The 12,932-nt window shown below is 28.9% G+C and overlaps 2 protein-coding genes across 6 annotated transcripts in view; one reads left to right on the top strand and one right to left on the bottom strand.

Annotated features, from left to right (window-relative positions):
- LOC100161297 (serine/threonine-protein kinase Tao) overlaps positions 1 to 8,022 on the top strand; it is a 25,005-nt gene extending 16,983 nt beyond the window's left edge. For all 5 annotated transcript variants that reach the window (XM_008188627.3, XM_029486701.1, XM_029486700.1 and 2 more), the window contains 7 exons: positions 166 to 347; positions 406 to 556; positions 3,123 to 3,362; positions 5,987 to 6,199; positions 6,277 to 6,459; positions 7,180 to 7,298; positions 7,359 to 8,022. In XM_008188627.3, the coding sequence (XP_008186849.1) occupies positions 166 to 347; positions 406 to 556; positions 3,123 to 3,362; positions 5,987 to 6,199; positions 6,277 to 6,459; positions 7,180 to 7,298; positions 7,359 to 7,470 (1,200 nt within the window). In that variant the 3' untranslated portion in view covers positions 7,471 to 8,022. The remainder of the gene's footprint in view (positions 1 to 165; positions 348 to 405; positions 557 to 3,122; positions 3,363 to 5,986; positions 6,200 to 6,276; positions 6,460 to 7,179; positions 7,299 to 7,358) is intronic.
- A 178-nt stretch (positions 8,023 to 8,200) lies between these two features.
- LOC100159254 (RNA-binding protein NOB1-like) lies at positions 8,201 to 9,358 on the bottom strand. The gene is given in 1 exon segment (NM_001161920.2): positions 8,201 to 9,358. A coding segment is annotated over 1 exon segment (1,038 nt). The 5' UTR covers positions 9,275 to 9,358; the 3' UTR covers positions 8,201 to 8,236.
- Between the last annotated feature and the right edge of the window lie 3,574 nt (positions 9,359 to 12,932).

A 12,932-nucleotide genomic window follows, 5' to 3' on the forward strand; every position in this document is an offset into this window, starting at 1 on the left:
AAATATTTAAATGTATAAATTAATAATTTTTAGATATTAGTTAACTATAATATTATGTCTAAAAAAGTTAAAAAATATGATACAACCAAAGATGATTCTAAGGCATATAATACTAGTACATAACTTTTTTTAATAAAGGAATGTTTTATATTTTTTTCAACGTAGATGAAACAGAATGTCGCAGCTGAAAAGAAAATAATGAAAGAAATAACCAACAGACAAGAAGCAGACAGAAAAGCATTTGATACTCAAAGAAAAAAAGATTATAAAACCAATAAAGAGCGATGGAAACGTGAGTTATTATTGGATGAATCCACACCTAAGCGACAAAAAGATGCTGCTTTACAGTTAGTATTCATATATTATAAAAAAGTTGTATATTTTAAAATTAATTCTTCTTTACAGATCTCAAAAAGAAAACCTTAAACAAATGGAAGCTCAAGAAGAACACAGACTTATTCGAGGTCAAAAAGATTATTTGGAACTTGAAATTAGGAAATTTCGTAGAAAAAGGCTAAATCAATACCATTTGTATGAACAAGGATTATTAAGAGAAGTATGTATTTTAATTATTTTCATGTTCAGTGAATTTAATGATGGATATAAGTTATCAGTTAATTTATGACAATAAATTAACAATCAATACTCCACGTGCATTATGAGCATAACCAGGTGGTGGACGATTTTGTGTTTGTTTCTTGAATCTGGATTTCTGATTGGTGGTCCAAAAATCTGTTGGCCGTTATACAGCGCGGTAAAGTGAGTTGTATTGTTTGAGTATTACATGCGCTTCACTGTTTATAGTTGGATCAACCTAAGTACAAAAGTTAAAACGGCGAGCAGTGGTGTGATGGAGGAAGTTATTTTGGCTGCATGATCGGTTATGCTCTTTACGCGCGTGGAGCTTAGCCATTCATTTTTAAATGCTTTGTTGTTTTTTCCATTATTTATATTTGTGACACCATTCCAATCACTACCCACCACCACATAGTAAAAATATTACATTATATTTTTGCATGGACTCACATATTCTACAAATCTTGAAAATAAATATTTGTAAATTAAAATATATATTAACAATTTTACATCAGTCAAATATAATATTAATACTTGCATTTTTAATACTAGAAATGTTATAAATAATCAAATTCTATTGAGTATACAGTTAAGTCTCGATAGTGGATAGCATTTTATTTTAAAAAATGAGTCATTTGGAAATGATAACTTAACCTTCAATAGGTCGCTCGGGGCAATTTATTACCCCACTAATTTTAAACTATGTTTTAATATTATTTAGGTTGGTATAAGTGTGGTGGGTTTTAATCTAGCATCTATTTATATGTTATCTATATATATAAAAACTAATGTATATAATATGTCTGTGTGTCTATATTACCATGACAACCATTTATATATTATTTTGAGAATTCCGTCTGTGTGTGTGTCCATATTACCATGGCAACCGATTATATATTATAAAAACGTTAAGTCCAATACAATTTTTTGTATATAAATGGTTGCCATGGTAATATGTAAAACATATTATTCATATAGAGTAGCAATTTTAATGGACAACGTAGGGCACGGGATCAGATATTTTTATATATATAGATAGATTAGACATCTGGACAGAAGATAGGCTAACTTAAAAAAGAAGAGGACCAACCTCAGTTAGTGCTCAAACTAGGATTTTGAGATTTCCGATAGAAAATTTTGTTTAAAAATGGTTGCCTTGGGTTTTGAAGCTATTATTATAATAATTATTGGTTGCCGGCAACAAAGTGCACGGAATCAGCTAGTATATTATAAAAATAATGTTAGTAATTTTTTAATTAGTTTAAAATAATATATCATTTATTTGTCTAATAAGAAAAAATTAAACAAATGTAAAATAAAAAGTATTTATTACATTTTGTATTCTTTTTTTTTATATTCTTACCAAAATATTAAATTTAAAATAAACATTGTGAAAGAAAAATACATTATGTTTAATCAAGAGAAATTTTTACCCCGCGCGACCTACTGAAGGTTAAGTAATAAGTTTTTTTTAAACAAATGATGGATCTCAAGAAGGACATCACGTCCGCATTATTGTTTGGATAACAAAAATACATTTAAAGTTATCAGTTTGATCACTATATTTTTTTGTTTTCTTCATTTAATTATTAGTTACTGCTATCAAAAAAAATGAAAACACTACAACGTAGATAAAGTTCTTCTCTACGTGTTGTAAAATTTTGGTTATACATTTATACTACTATAAATACAGAAGTTCTCCCGCGCAAAGTAGTTTTTGCTATGTTAAACATTTGTAAGACAGAGACCACATCCAGTGTGACGTCCTCTGAAACAAAGACTGTTATTTGTTGTAGCACAGATAAAATAGATATAATTGTTATTATTACCTACCTATTTTATGAATAAATATTTTTATATAAGATATAAATAAACATTAAAGTGGGTTGGGTTAGTATAATGAATACAGTAGTAAAAGCTGCCACCAGTTTTTAGGTACCAAACTCAACAAAAAAGAACCATTAATTGTATAATGAGTGTATGAATATGATAACAAAACGTAATATACACAGAATGGAATGTATTGTCATAATCCTATACAAAAAAAAAATTTTAACTAATTTTTGACTTTTTTAAAAACTAAGTCTATTAAAAGAGTAAATTTAACCCAAGTAGATCAGCAATGGCTGCATAATCATGGACTTAATGAGATATATCTAATAAAAATCAAGCGAACCTCAAAAATCTTAAATTTTAGAAATAACAATCAATTAAGTACAGTGTAGAGAATAAATGTGAAATCTATTCAAATATTTAAAATTACAAGAAAAATAAATACAGAGCAATCTTCCATATTATTATTTTATAACTTACAAGTTATAATCAATGATTATTCATTTGAGTTAGGGAATCAACAATTATTCAATACTCAGTAAGTACAATAAAAAAAGTAATAAAGTTTATATTATTATATGTTACATCAATTGGCAATATCGCATAATATAGCAAAAATAATTTTAATCATGAATTTGATAAGGTTGGCTACCAGTTAATCATTAATAACAATTTTATTTAGTTATTTGGCTAATGTTGTTTAATGTTTATAGGAACTTGGGAAAAGACAACAACAGTTGGAAACTGCTCATTCTATGTTATTAAGACATCATGAAGATACTAGAAACCTTGAAACAAGACAACAAAGAGCTGTTCATGCTTTACGCGCTGATCAAGTAACCAGACAACATGAAACTGAATTACAGCACCAACATGATTATTGTGCTCGTTCCCATCGTGATTTACGGAAGAGACATGCAATGCAGCTACGGCAACAACCTAAAAGTCTCAAAGTAAGTTTAATATATATGGTTCAAGAAAATGAAATTGCTAAATTTAAGAGATTGTATTGTTTCTGTATCACAAATGTACGACATAAAAATTTGTTTTTCCCCGTTCTAATTTTGTTTAATTAGCTTTAACCAGTGGTCAGGATGCGACTGGTTTATATAATGCGCTGACGCTACAACTACTCTTCCCAAAAATGTAGTTTGCTATCGCCACATTTTCTATACATTTTCTTATAAAAATTTGGTAGTTCGTAGCTTCTATAGAATGGTTAGCCTAAAATTTTAATTATCGCCAAATAGCTGTAGGTAGCGATAAAATAATGATTATCCTTGCTTAAATGTCTAGCGCGTTATAGTATATTTCTCTACATTAGGTTTATTGTTGCAACACTATGTTAATTACAATAAAATAGAGTGCTACTGTAGCATCGCTACAATTAGCATGTTAATCCCAACCGCTGGCTTTAACAATAAAGTGAATTTACCTCTTATCAAACTTAAAGGTAAGGATTAAGAATATTATCTGTGTTATCACAGATTTTAAAAAAAATTACATACTTGTGACTTGCATAAAAACATAATTTTCAAAATACAGATAATGTTCTTAACTTTAAGGTCAAATCACTTAAATAAAGTTAACTCCACAAAATTTAAACTGCTGAACATAGGCGCAACTAGGGTGGTGCTTGGGGGTGTTTCAGCACCCCCAAATTTTAATTTAGCACCCCCAGTTCAAAAACACCAAAAATTGAAGAATCATAATATGAAAAAAATAGTTTTTTTAGCTTTACATAAGATTTTTTTTTATTTCTTTGTTTTTAGCAGAAACACAAATTATTGTTTGTAATGATTATAGGTAATCAAATATTAGAATTTAGAATTCATCAAAATTTCGAAAATTTTCAAAAAATGTTTCAGTTAAAAATGTATAAAAGTTTTTCTTTTCATAGCTAACATTATAAATATTGATAGAAGACTCCTCACAATTGGTCCTTCCTTAAACAAAAAAAAAAGTTTACTAGAAAGTAACATACATTTTTTATAAGTGTTTGAATCTAAAATGTGTGCAACATTCAATTTTCAATTTTCATCTATCAATTGTAATTTAATAACAAATAAGATACTAGAAATTTTTGCCAAATGTTTAAATTAAAATTTTAACACAATTTTGACTCTTTTTGAGCTATTTATAACTGAGAAATATTTCAAATTTTTCAAATTATTTTTCAGTTAGAAATTCATAAAAGATTTTTTATCAATAGTATACAGTCAAAATTGTTTTAAAGTTGTGGAGACGAAATATAACGTTAACATCGTTAATGATAAATTACCGATAAAGAAGTAGATAGTATGTTTTGGCAAAAACGATAAAGTGATCAATATTATCTTTATCGTATTATACATTTCAACGTATGGCCAATGAATAGATCACAGGTAGACCACACGTAAGCGGTAGATTGCACGCTACACTAGCACCAGATTTTCTTTTCATAGCTAAGCAAGCAATAAAAGGTTTCATAAGTTTTTCTACCTATAAAAAAATGTATACTTAAACCGAACTTTAATTTTTTATAATTGTTACAATATTCGATATTCAGCGGTAAATTGAATTCCCATTATTTGATTTTTTAGATTTGGTTGTATTTCCAAAATGAATAACTGTAGACTCTTGAAATGTTCACCAAATATTTATATTAGCATTTTCTATGCATCGTAAATTCTTCAAACACTTTTGACTCTTTATGAACTATTTATAGCCATGAGAAAATTTTTCAAATTGAATTCAAATATAACACATCCATTACAATGACATGCTCAACGACTACTGTACAGCAAAGCGGTACCCACATCACCATATTTTTTATCCGTTTATACTTCCAGGTTACTATTTTTATCACCTAAATAATATAATAAATCTTATGTATTTATCAAGTATATTACTGTTGATTTACTTAAATATTAGTGTCCTTATGTGTTTACGGTGTATTTAGGAATGGTTATAGACCAGTGTTTCTCAACCTGGGGGGTCGCCAACTTATTATTTAGGGTCGGGTATGAATTAAAATTGTATGTATTATATGTATCTGTAAATATTTGGTATACATTTTGTTGATTAAAAATAATTATAATATTATATGTTATATATTTATATAAAGTATTATATTTTATGTTGTGTACAATGCACAGTAATTTTCGTATTGATTATTAATAGTATTTAAAAAAAATATATGTTGAGGTCGCTAAAAAATTGAAATTCAAAAGGGGGTCGTCACAGTAAAAAGGTTGAGAACAGGCAGAAACACTGTTATAGACTCTAGCATTAATAAAATTGAAGTATGTTATTTGTGGGTGTGAGAGTCTACATAATGGGAGTGTTGTCTACATAATTTTAGCACCCCCAGTGTTTAGCCTCTAGTTGCGCCTATGCTGCTAAACCAAATTTTCCAATAAACGGAGCTAGTCATATTCGTTTTGCACCTAATTTTAATCTGTGAACAATGAACTTAAATCTATCAAACTATCTTAACACTAAATTAAATTGTTGATTATATAACTTTGTTGCTAGATATGAATTGATAACAGTCTTGAAAGAACAAAATAAATAAATAATTGTGTGTATGTTTTAGCATAAAGAAATGCAAATTAGAAAACAGTTTAGAGAAACGTGTAAAACTCAAACACGACAGTACAAAGTATTAAAAGCCCAAGTACTGGCAACTACAACCAAAGAAGAACAAAAAACTGTGATTAAAAAATTAAAAGAAGAACAACGAAGAAAATTAGCATTGCTCGGAGAACAATATGAACAAAGTATTTCTGAAATGTTACAAAAACAATCTGTAAGTTAATGAATTATTATAATTTATAATACTTTTTGAAATTTAAATTATATTCATAGTACATTAATACTTTTTAGATACGACTCGACGAATCACAAGAAGTTGAGTGCCATGTGCTTAAAGAACGTTTAAGATATGAACTTGAAATATTAATTGCATATCAATCAAAGAATAAGATGCAAGCAGATGCTCAAAGAAATCGTGAGAAAAAAGAATTAGAGGATCGTATCTCAGTTCGAAGATCATTACTAGAGCAAAAGGTGCTGTGCATAGTTATTAAAATAATTTCAAATTTCAATTTAAGATTCTCAAATCAAAAGTTACCATTGCTTATAAATATAAAACATTGAATTTATAAAAAAAAGTTAATTAACAAATAATAGAAAGAAAGTTTATTTTTATTTAAAAATATACTAATTAGCGCAATTAATTTTGATGTTTTTAATGCAGTTTGATACTTATCTGATTCTTAAGTAAAATATTTCTACTGTTTGATGCAATTTATTGAAATAATACATTTTTTAATAAAAATATTCTTATTTTATATAAAACCTGTATTAAATATATACTATTATTGTACTAATCGTGACTAAATAGAAAAGTATGGTCACATTGGTACGTGTTCTTGTCCATTCTAATGCAACACGTCTGCTGTAGTTCTCGTTATTTTATTGGTCATAATAATGTTGGCTCCAATATTTTATAATATGTGAATATTACATGATACCATCACAGTTCTACCTAACTTAAGTCATAAACTCATAACTCATAAAAACAAAAAATTCAAATACTCAAAAATAATAACTTTAAATTAAATTCAATTAATTTTCAAAATATAATCTAGTGTGAATGAGAAGCAGAGAATTGAGTAATAGACTGGGTCTGAAAAGGAATGTGCGTACCAGTAAAAAAATGTGATCATACCTAGTCATAGTAGTAATGATGCTTTGTTAATATGTTTTATCAATATGAAATTCCAGATGGAAATGGAAACGAAACAATTTCTACAAGAGCGTGGGGAACGTATTCGTCTTCTCCGTGAAAAACAAGAGAGAGAACTAGAACAGTTTGATGAAGAGTCAGCCCGTTTGGGTTTTAGGTTGGTATTTATTTTGTATTGTTTAATTTATTATTATTAATTATAATGGAATTATTTTAGTGCCTTAGCAATTGCCGAAGCATCGAGTCTTGAACAGGATAGTTTGTCTGGCAGTGTGCTTAGCCTAGCGCGTAGCAACAGTACTAACTCATTTCATGACGGAAATCTATAGCCCCACATGTTTCTATATCTGTAAATAATTTTACTATCTACCCTTTCTAACAGCTTTTAAATATTTACACATATCAGATAGTAGACAAATTTCTTATTTAAATTTGATTCTACTTAAATATTTTTATTTTATTCAGTATTAGAAAGCTTAATTAACGGATTGAAATTAACATATTTTTTTCTTGAAAACAAATTAATAATAATAGCATTGTATAATACCATAACATTTTATTTCTATAATTATTATAATTGCCTACTGTAATCCCATTATACATTTTGTAGACACTATTTCCTTTTGTAATTAAATAACGAAAAATGTGAACAAAATGATTTACTTTATATATATATATATATTATTATTATTATTATTATTATTATTATTACTACTGTAACATTTTTATTATGTACATATATCTATTATAGTAAGTTGAAAATATTTAAATGTATGTGTTGAATGTATTTGATTTTTTTTGTTCTTGTGGATAATTTGATTTTTTAAATTAAAAGTTTACATTGCTTTTAAAGAACATAATAAATTATACAATGATTCTGATGACCTGCTTATTTTGTTATTCTAAGATAAACCAGCTTATAGACTATATAACTTTATACTATATATCTAATTTGCTTTCAGTTTTTACAAGATCGATTATAAAACCAATATAAAGTAAATAATTGGAACAATTTTATTATATAGTAAAATTTGGAAATTAAAAAAAAAATTCAATTAATGTAATCATTCAGTGTTTTTATTACAAATACATTATTTATTTCTTACATTTCTTATTGGATTCATTAGGATTCCTTTTCATCCATTGTTTTTGCACTGAACCTTTGAAACCAAGCATCGCGGATTTAGAATAAACATCCTTCGTAACGAAAGGAGACAATTTAGCTGTATAGTCTGGGTCCAAAGCGTTGGTTTTGGATTTAGCCAACCTAGTTGGTCGTTGATGTGGCATTGGTTGATCTTCTACAAGTCTTGGGTTGACTGCGTGTTTACCACCTTGTGGTTTAGGTAATGAGTACTTTTTACCTTTAAAACTTAATGGTCTTTTACCGTTAATGTACACACATTGTTTTCCATTTTCATCCAAATACACAGCTACTCGTTTTAAGCTTTTGTTACCACATTTCGGGCAAAACATTCTAGTCATATTGGATGTCAGCGTAAAGCATCCATAACAGCGTCTTATATAAGTCCGTACTTCTTTAATCACACGGCCATCTAAAGCAATAATAGAGAGGCCTATTTGTTTGAGCACATTTTGTACAGCATAATCAGTGGTAATGCAACCGACTTTGGCTTCTTGTTCGGTGAGATCGTCTCCATTATTTTTATTTATATCTTTTATATTATCCTCCGTAATCCACCCATCGTCGATCTCCAAGTTTGACACATCTTCGCTCAAACGGTCCGGGTCATAAAACCCAACAGTGTTGTCATTAACCTCGGGTTTTTCAAACACGACCGATTTAGAAATCGGTTCGGTCTTCAAATCGTCTACACCAAAATGTTCTTTGTGTATCTGATAAGCCAAAGCTATTACTTTAATATCGGTAACAGACAGATTCGGATAGTCACCGGTCTTTTTTGAAAAATCCACAACAAACTGAATGTGTTCGGGGAACACGGTTCTAATGTTGAGAGTGTAAGGCAATACTGATAAATCCGTTTTTTGACGTTTATTCGTCACTTCGTTCACCACTTCTTGAATAGTGTGGATGTTCAAACCGAAGTCTTGGAGTGGCGCTTTGTTGATGAAACCGGCAGTGTCCACGATCAAGTGTTGAATTTTAGACATTTTCGCAATTTCATTACACGCGACACGTGAGATTGAGAGAAGTAACAATCAACAGACGGCGACGAGCGTAAAATGTAAATATTCAGTTCAATGATTAACAACCAAAGATAAGACGTAATTACTGAATAACTGATAACTGTGATGGGTGTTTTATTTATTTATTTTGTACACGGAATATTTTGTGGATCAGTAGTGATAAGAAACTCTGTGCGTTCGGTTGCTTTTCATCACGTTACGGGCGCCAATGCAACATAATATTAGCAAGTTTGGTATTAAATATTTTAAACCGAGAGCATAAGATTGATAGGCGCATAAGCGTGCGCACGGGTAGGGCCGATTGGGCTTTGGCCCCACCTGAGATTTTTTTATACGTGGATGGGTTGGTACCTCACGAAGATATGACTAAAAGGAGGTATAGCTCTTTTAGTTTTTAAACGTTTGTGTGTACCCGAGAGACTATACAGGGTGAATCATTGAAAATTGAACACTCACCATTTCAAAAAGCGTAATTGTTTTTGAAAATATTTTTTTACATAGTTTCAAGTTGTTTACAAAACAACTTTGTTATTAAAAAATTATATTTTTAAATATTTTTTATCCTTCCAATTTTTAAATTTTTTAATGACAACATAGAGTTTTAATTTAATATTCCAAAGCAGAATATTTTTCGATACATAAAAATCGAATTTAATGTGAGTAGCTTATGCGTTATAAGTATTTAAAGTTTAGATGAGCGGAGTAGAGTGGTTACCCCGTGAAATTTATGTCCACTACTCCGCTCATCTAAACTTTAAATATTTTTGTCTCATAAGCTAATAGCCCTAAAGTCGATTTACCTTGAATAATTTATAATAATAAATAAATGTTAATGTTAATTGACAATTTTTAATATTATATATTATACTTTGAAAGTTTTTTGAATAAATTGTTTTATCAGATTATATTTGGTTAAAATTTTAAATCAATATTAATGAATTTTGTATGTGCGAAATAATGAAAACTGATTGTTTACATTTTCCAGTCACCAACAAAAGGGTCACTTAAAAGTTTGTAGTGAAAATGTCTATAATTGTTTTCTTGTGTGACAATGACAAGAGGGTGGGTGATCAGATTGAATCTAGCCATACCTGACTCAGAGGTCTGCGCACGCCTATGGATAGGCGATAGCGTCATAGTCCATAGAATTCTTTTATTTTCCTTGTGATTATCAAGTTATGAATAAAAATAAATAATACTATATTAAATAATGAAATTGATGATTCGTGAAAACCTGATAAACTTCAAAGTTATACTAACCATTACACTCGAAATAATCATTTATTTTATCCGGTATCCTAAAATTACTTGTTAAATACACATATCACCCAATCAATAATTTAATAATTCAATGTCTCATGGCAACAATCTTGCCATCTTGGTGATCATAAAATCTATTAGTGTGTACCTAAGACACATTATTTTTTTTTTGGTGAAACTCAAACCCACTTTATTTAAATGCCTAGTCACGCTTACGTTTATAGTTTAGTCCATACCAGTGGCGGCTATCCTAGAGTAGAGGTGTAGCATCCGCTACAACACCTTTAATTAGAGGTGGGTGGGATGGGTTGTCTATGTAATTGTTTGTATGTGAATAATACAGAATAATACTTTGGAATATTTTAATAGTATAATGTATAGTAACTATATTTATAGAATGTAGATTGTAAGATTGTAGGTACTACTGTACTAGATGTCTAGATTTATTAATTTAAAAAAATTAATGAAAACCGGGGATGAAAGTTTAGTTGAATGTAATTTTATGTATTGGTTCAAGATATAACTATGTTTGGTATTTAATGTAGGTATACAATATTTGAAAATTCCAAGGTTCTTATGGCGAAAACAGTCATGAGGTAATATAATGTTATAACATTTATTTAGTAAAATTGAGAGAATCCTAATTTTATTTTTTTCACATTTTGATTAAACTATTCAATAGATGGGATGTTATGTGGATGATTATTGTTGAGGGTGGGTGGTTACTTCTTATGTTTCGCTACACATATATTTTTAAGGATAGCCGCCACTGGTCCATAGTAAAGTTCTACAACTTGTACTGCATACAATACATATTTATTTATAATACCGTATTTACTGTTACCTAGGTAATATGTATGTTTTATCATAATTAGCAGTGCAAGTTAGGGGCGGAATTTAGGTAGGTACTTTAATTTTTAGATTTTTTTTATTTATGTTGATTACATTATTTTACAAGTCAAAAAGATTAAAAAATATGTAATACAAGGTTCATCATAAATTGTTCTTACAGCAATTAAAAAAAATCGAACATACATAGTCACTATTTTTTTTTACATTTGAAGGTTGAATTTTTGTAACAATTTTTCCTCTAACGATTTTAGTTATTATGTTTTGTGTATATTATAAGTACCTACCTACTAGTATATTATAGTATATGCCCTATGGTCTATGTTTGTAGGTACCTATCACGATTAAAGATATCTTTAATCGTGGTACCTATATAATTCAAAAAATATCGATCGTAGAAGTTTCAGACTTTTCACCATTATAATATTATACCCATATAAAATTATTTTTTATAGTTACCTATTATATACTACCTGTACAAAATATAATAACAAAAGTCAAAACATATGAAATAATAATAATTATCATATAGGTAAATAATAACTATGATATATTTGCATATTTGAGTAAAAATCACTATAAATTGCATTCTTCTATAATCTATATGATTGAATAAAAGATGCGTTTTTTACAGATACCTAGTCAATGAATTTTTTTATTTTTGCTTTGGTTCACAAAATGTATTATTTTTTTCAAATTGAATTTCCCGCTCTGATCATCGACGACGCAAGGGGAGTTCGAAAGAAGTGCGAGGTAGCACGTCTGTCCTGAAATATAAATCTATATTACGTGACAATCGCAGAAATTTTCAATTTGAAAGTATAATATCTTATTTTCCAACCTATTTTTAGTTTTTAGAAGAAACGTTTCTACAGCCCCCCACACTATTTTGGTTATTCCTTTGAAAACAAATCCGTACAAATTATCCTATTTTTCATCGTACAAATGTGCATATTGGACAATAATTTTTGCATAAAAATCCGGGCCCTAATTCATATCGAATTAAGATTTTTAACACGTCATCCATTACATTGACCTACTGGCTGTAACTCAATGACGAGGTACATTCCAAACCTATATACCATACATGTAGCCAAGCGACTTCACTGGGTTTTTTTAATACATATTTCATACAATCATACCCATTACAGACGCGTCCCTATGGTTGGGGGGGGGGGGGTGAAAGGGCATATTCGTGGGGCAACAAATTTTAATATAATAACTATGAACATTTTAATTTTCTGTTATGAGTAGAAAAAACCAATAACCTTAAAATCTTAAAAACCTTAACAAATTAAGCCAGTACAATTGACATAAGTTCATCAAACTTTTGAAATACGCCTATATAAATTATTATTGTTTTAAGAAATATGCCCCCATTTCCATTGACAACTGTTTAGAGTCCAGATATGCAGCCAGAGCCGTTGGGTGCAGCCATCGACCGTCGTCTTCGCCAAATCATAATCAAAATGATGAATTAAAATAAAAATAATATCTTATTGTTCTTCCGAGT

Source organism: Acyrthosiphon pisum, chromosome A1 (assembly GCF_005508785.2).
Source record: "Acyrthosiphon pisum isolate AL4f chromosome A1, pea_aphid_22Mar2018_4r6ur, whole genome shotgun sequence".
Lineage (NCBI taxonomy): Eukaryota > Metazoa > Arthropoda > Insecta > Hemiptera > Aphididae > Acyrthosiphon > Acyrthosiphon pisum.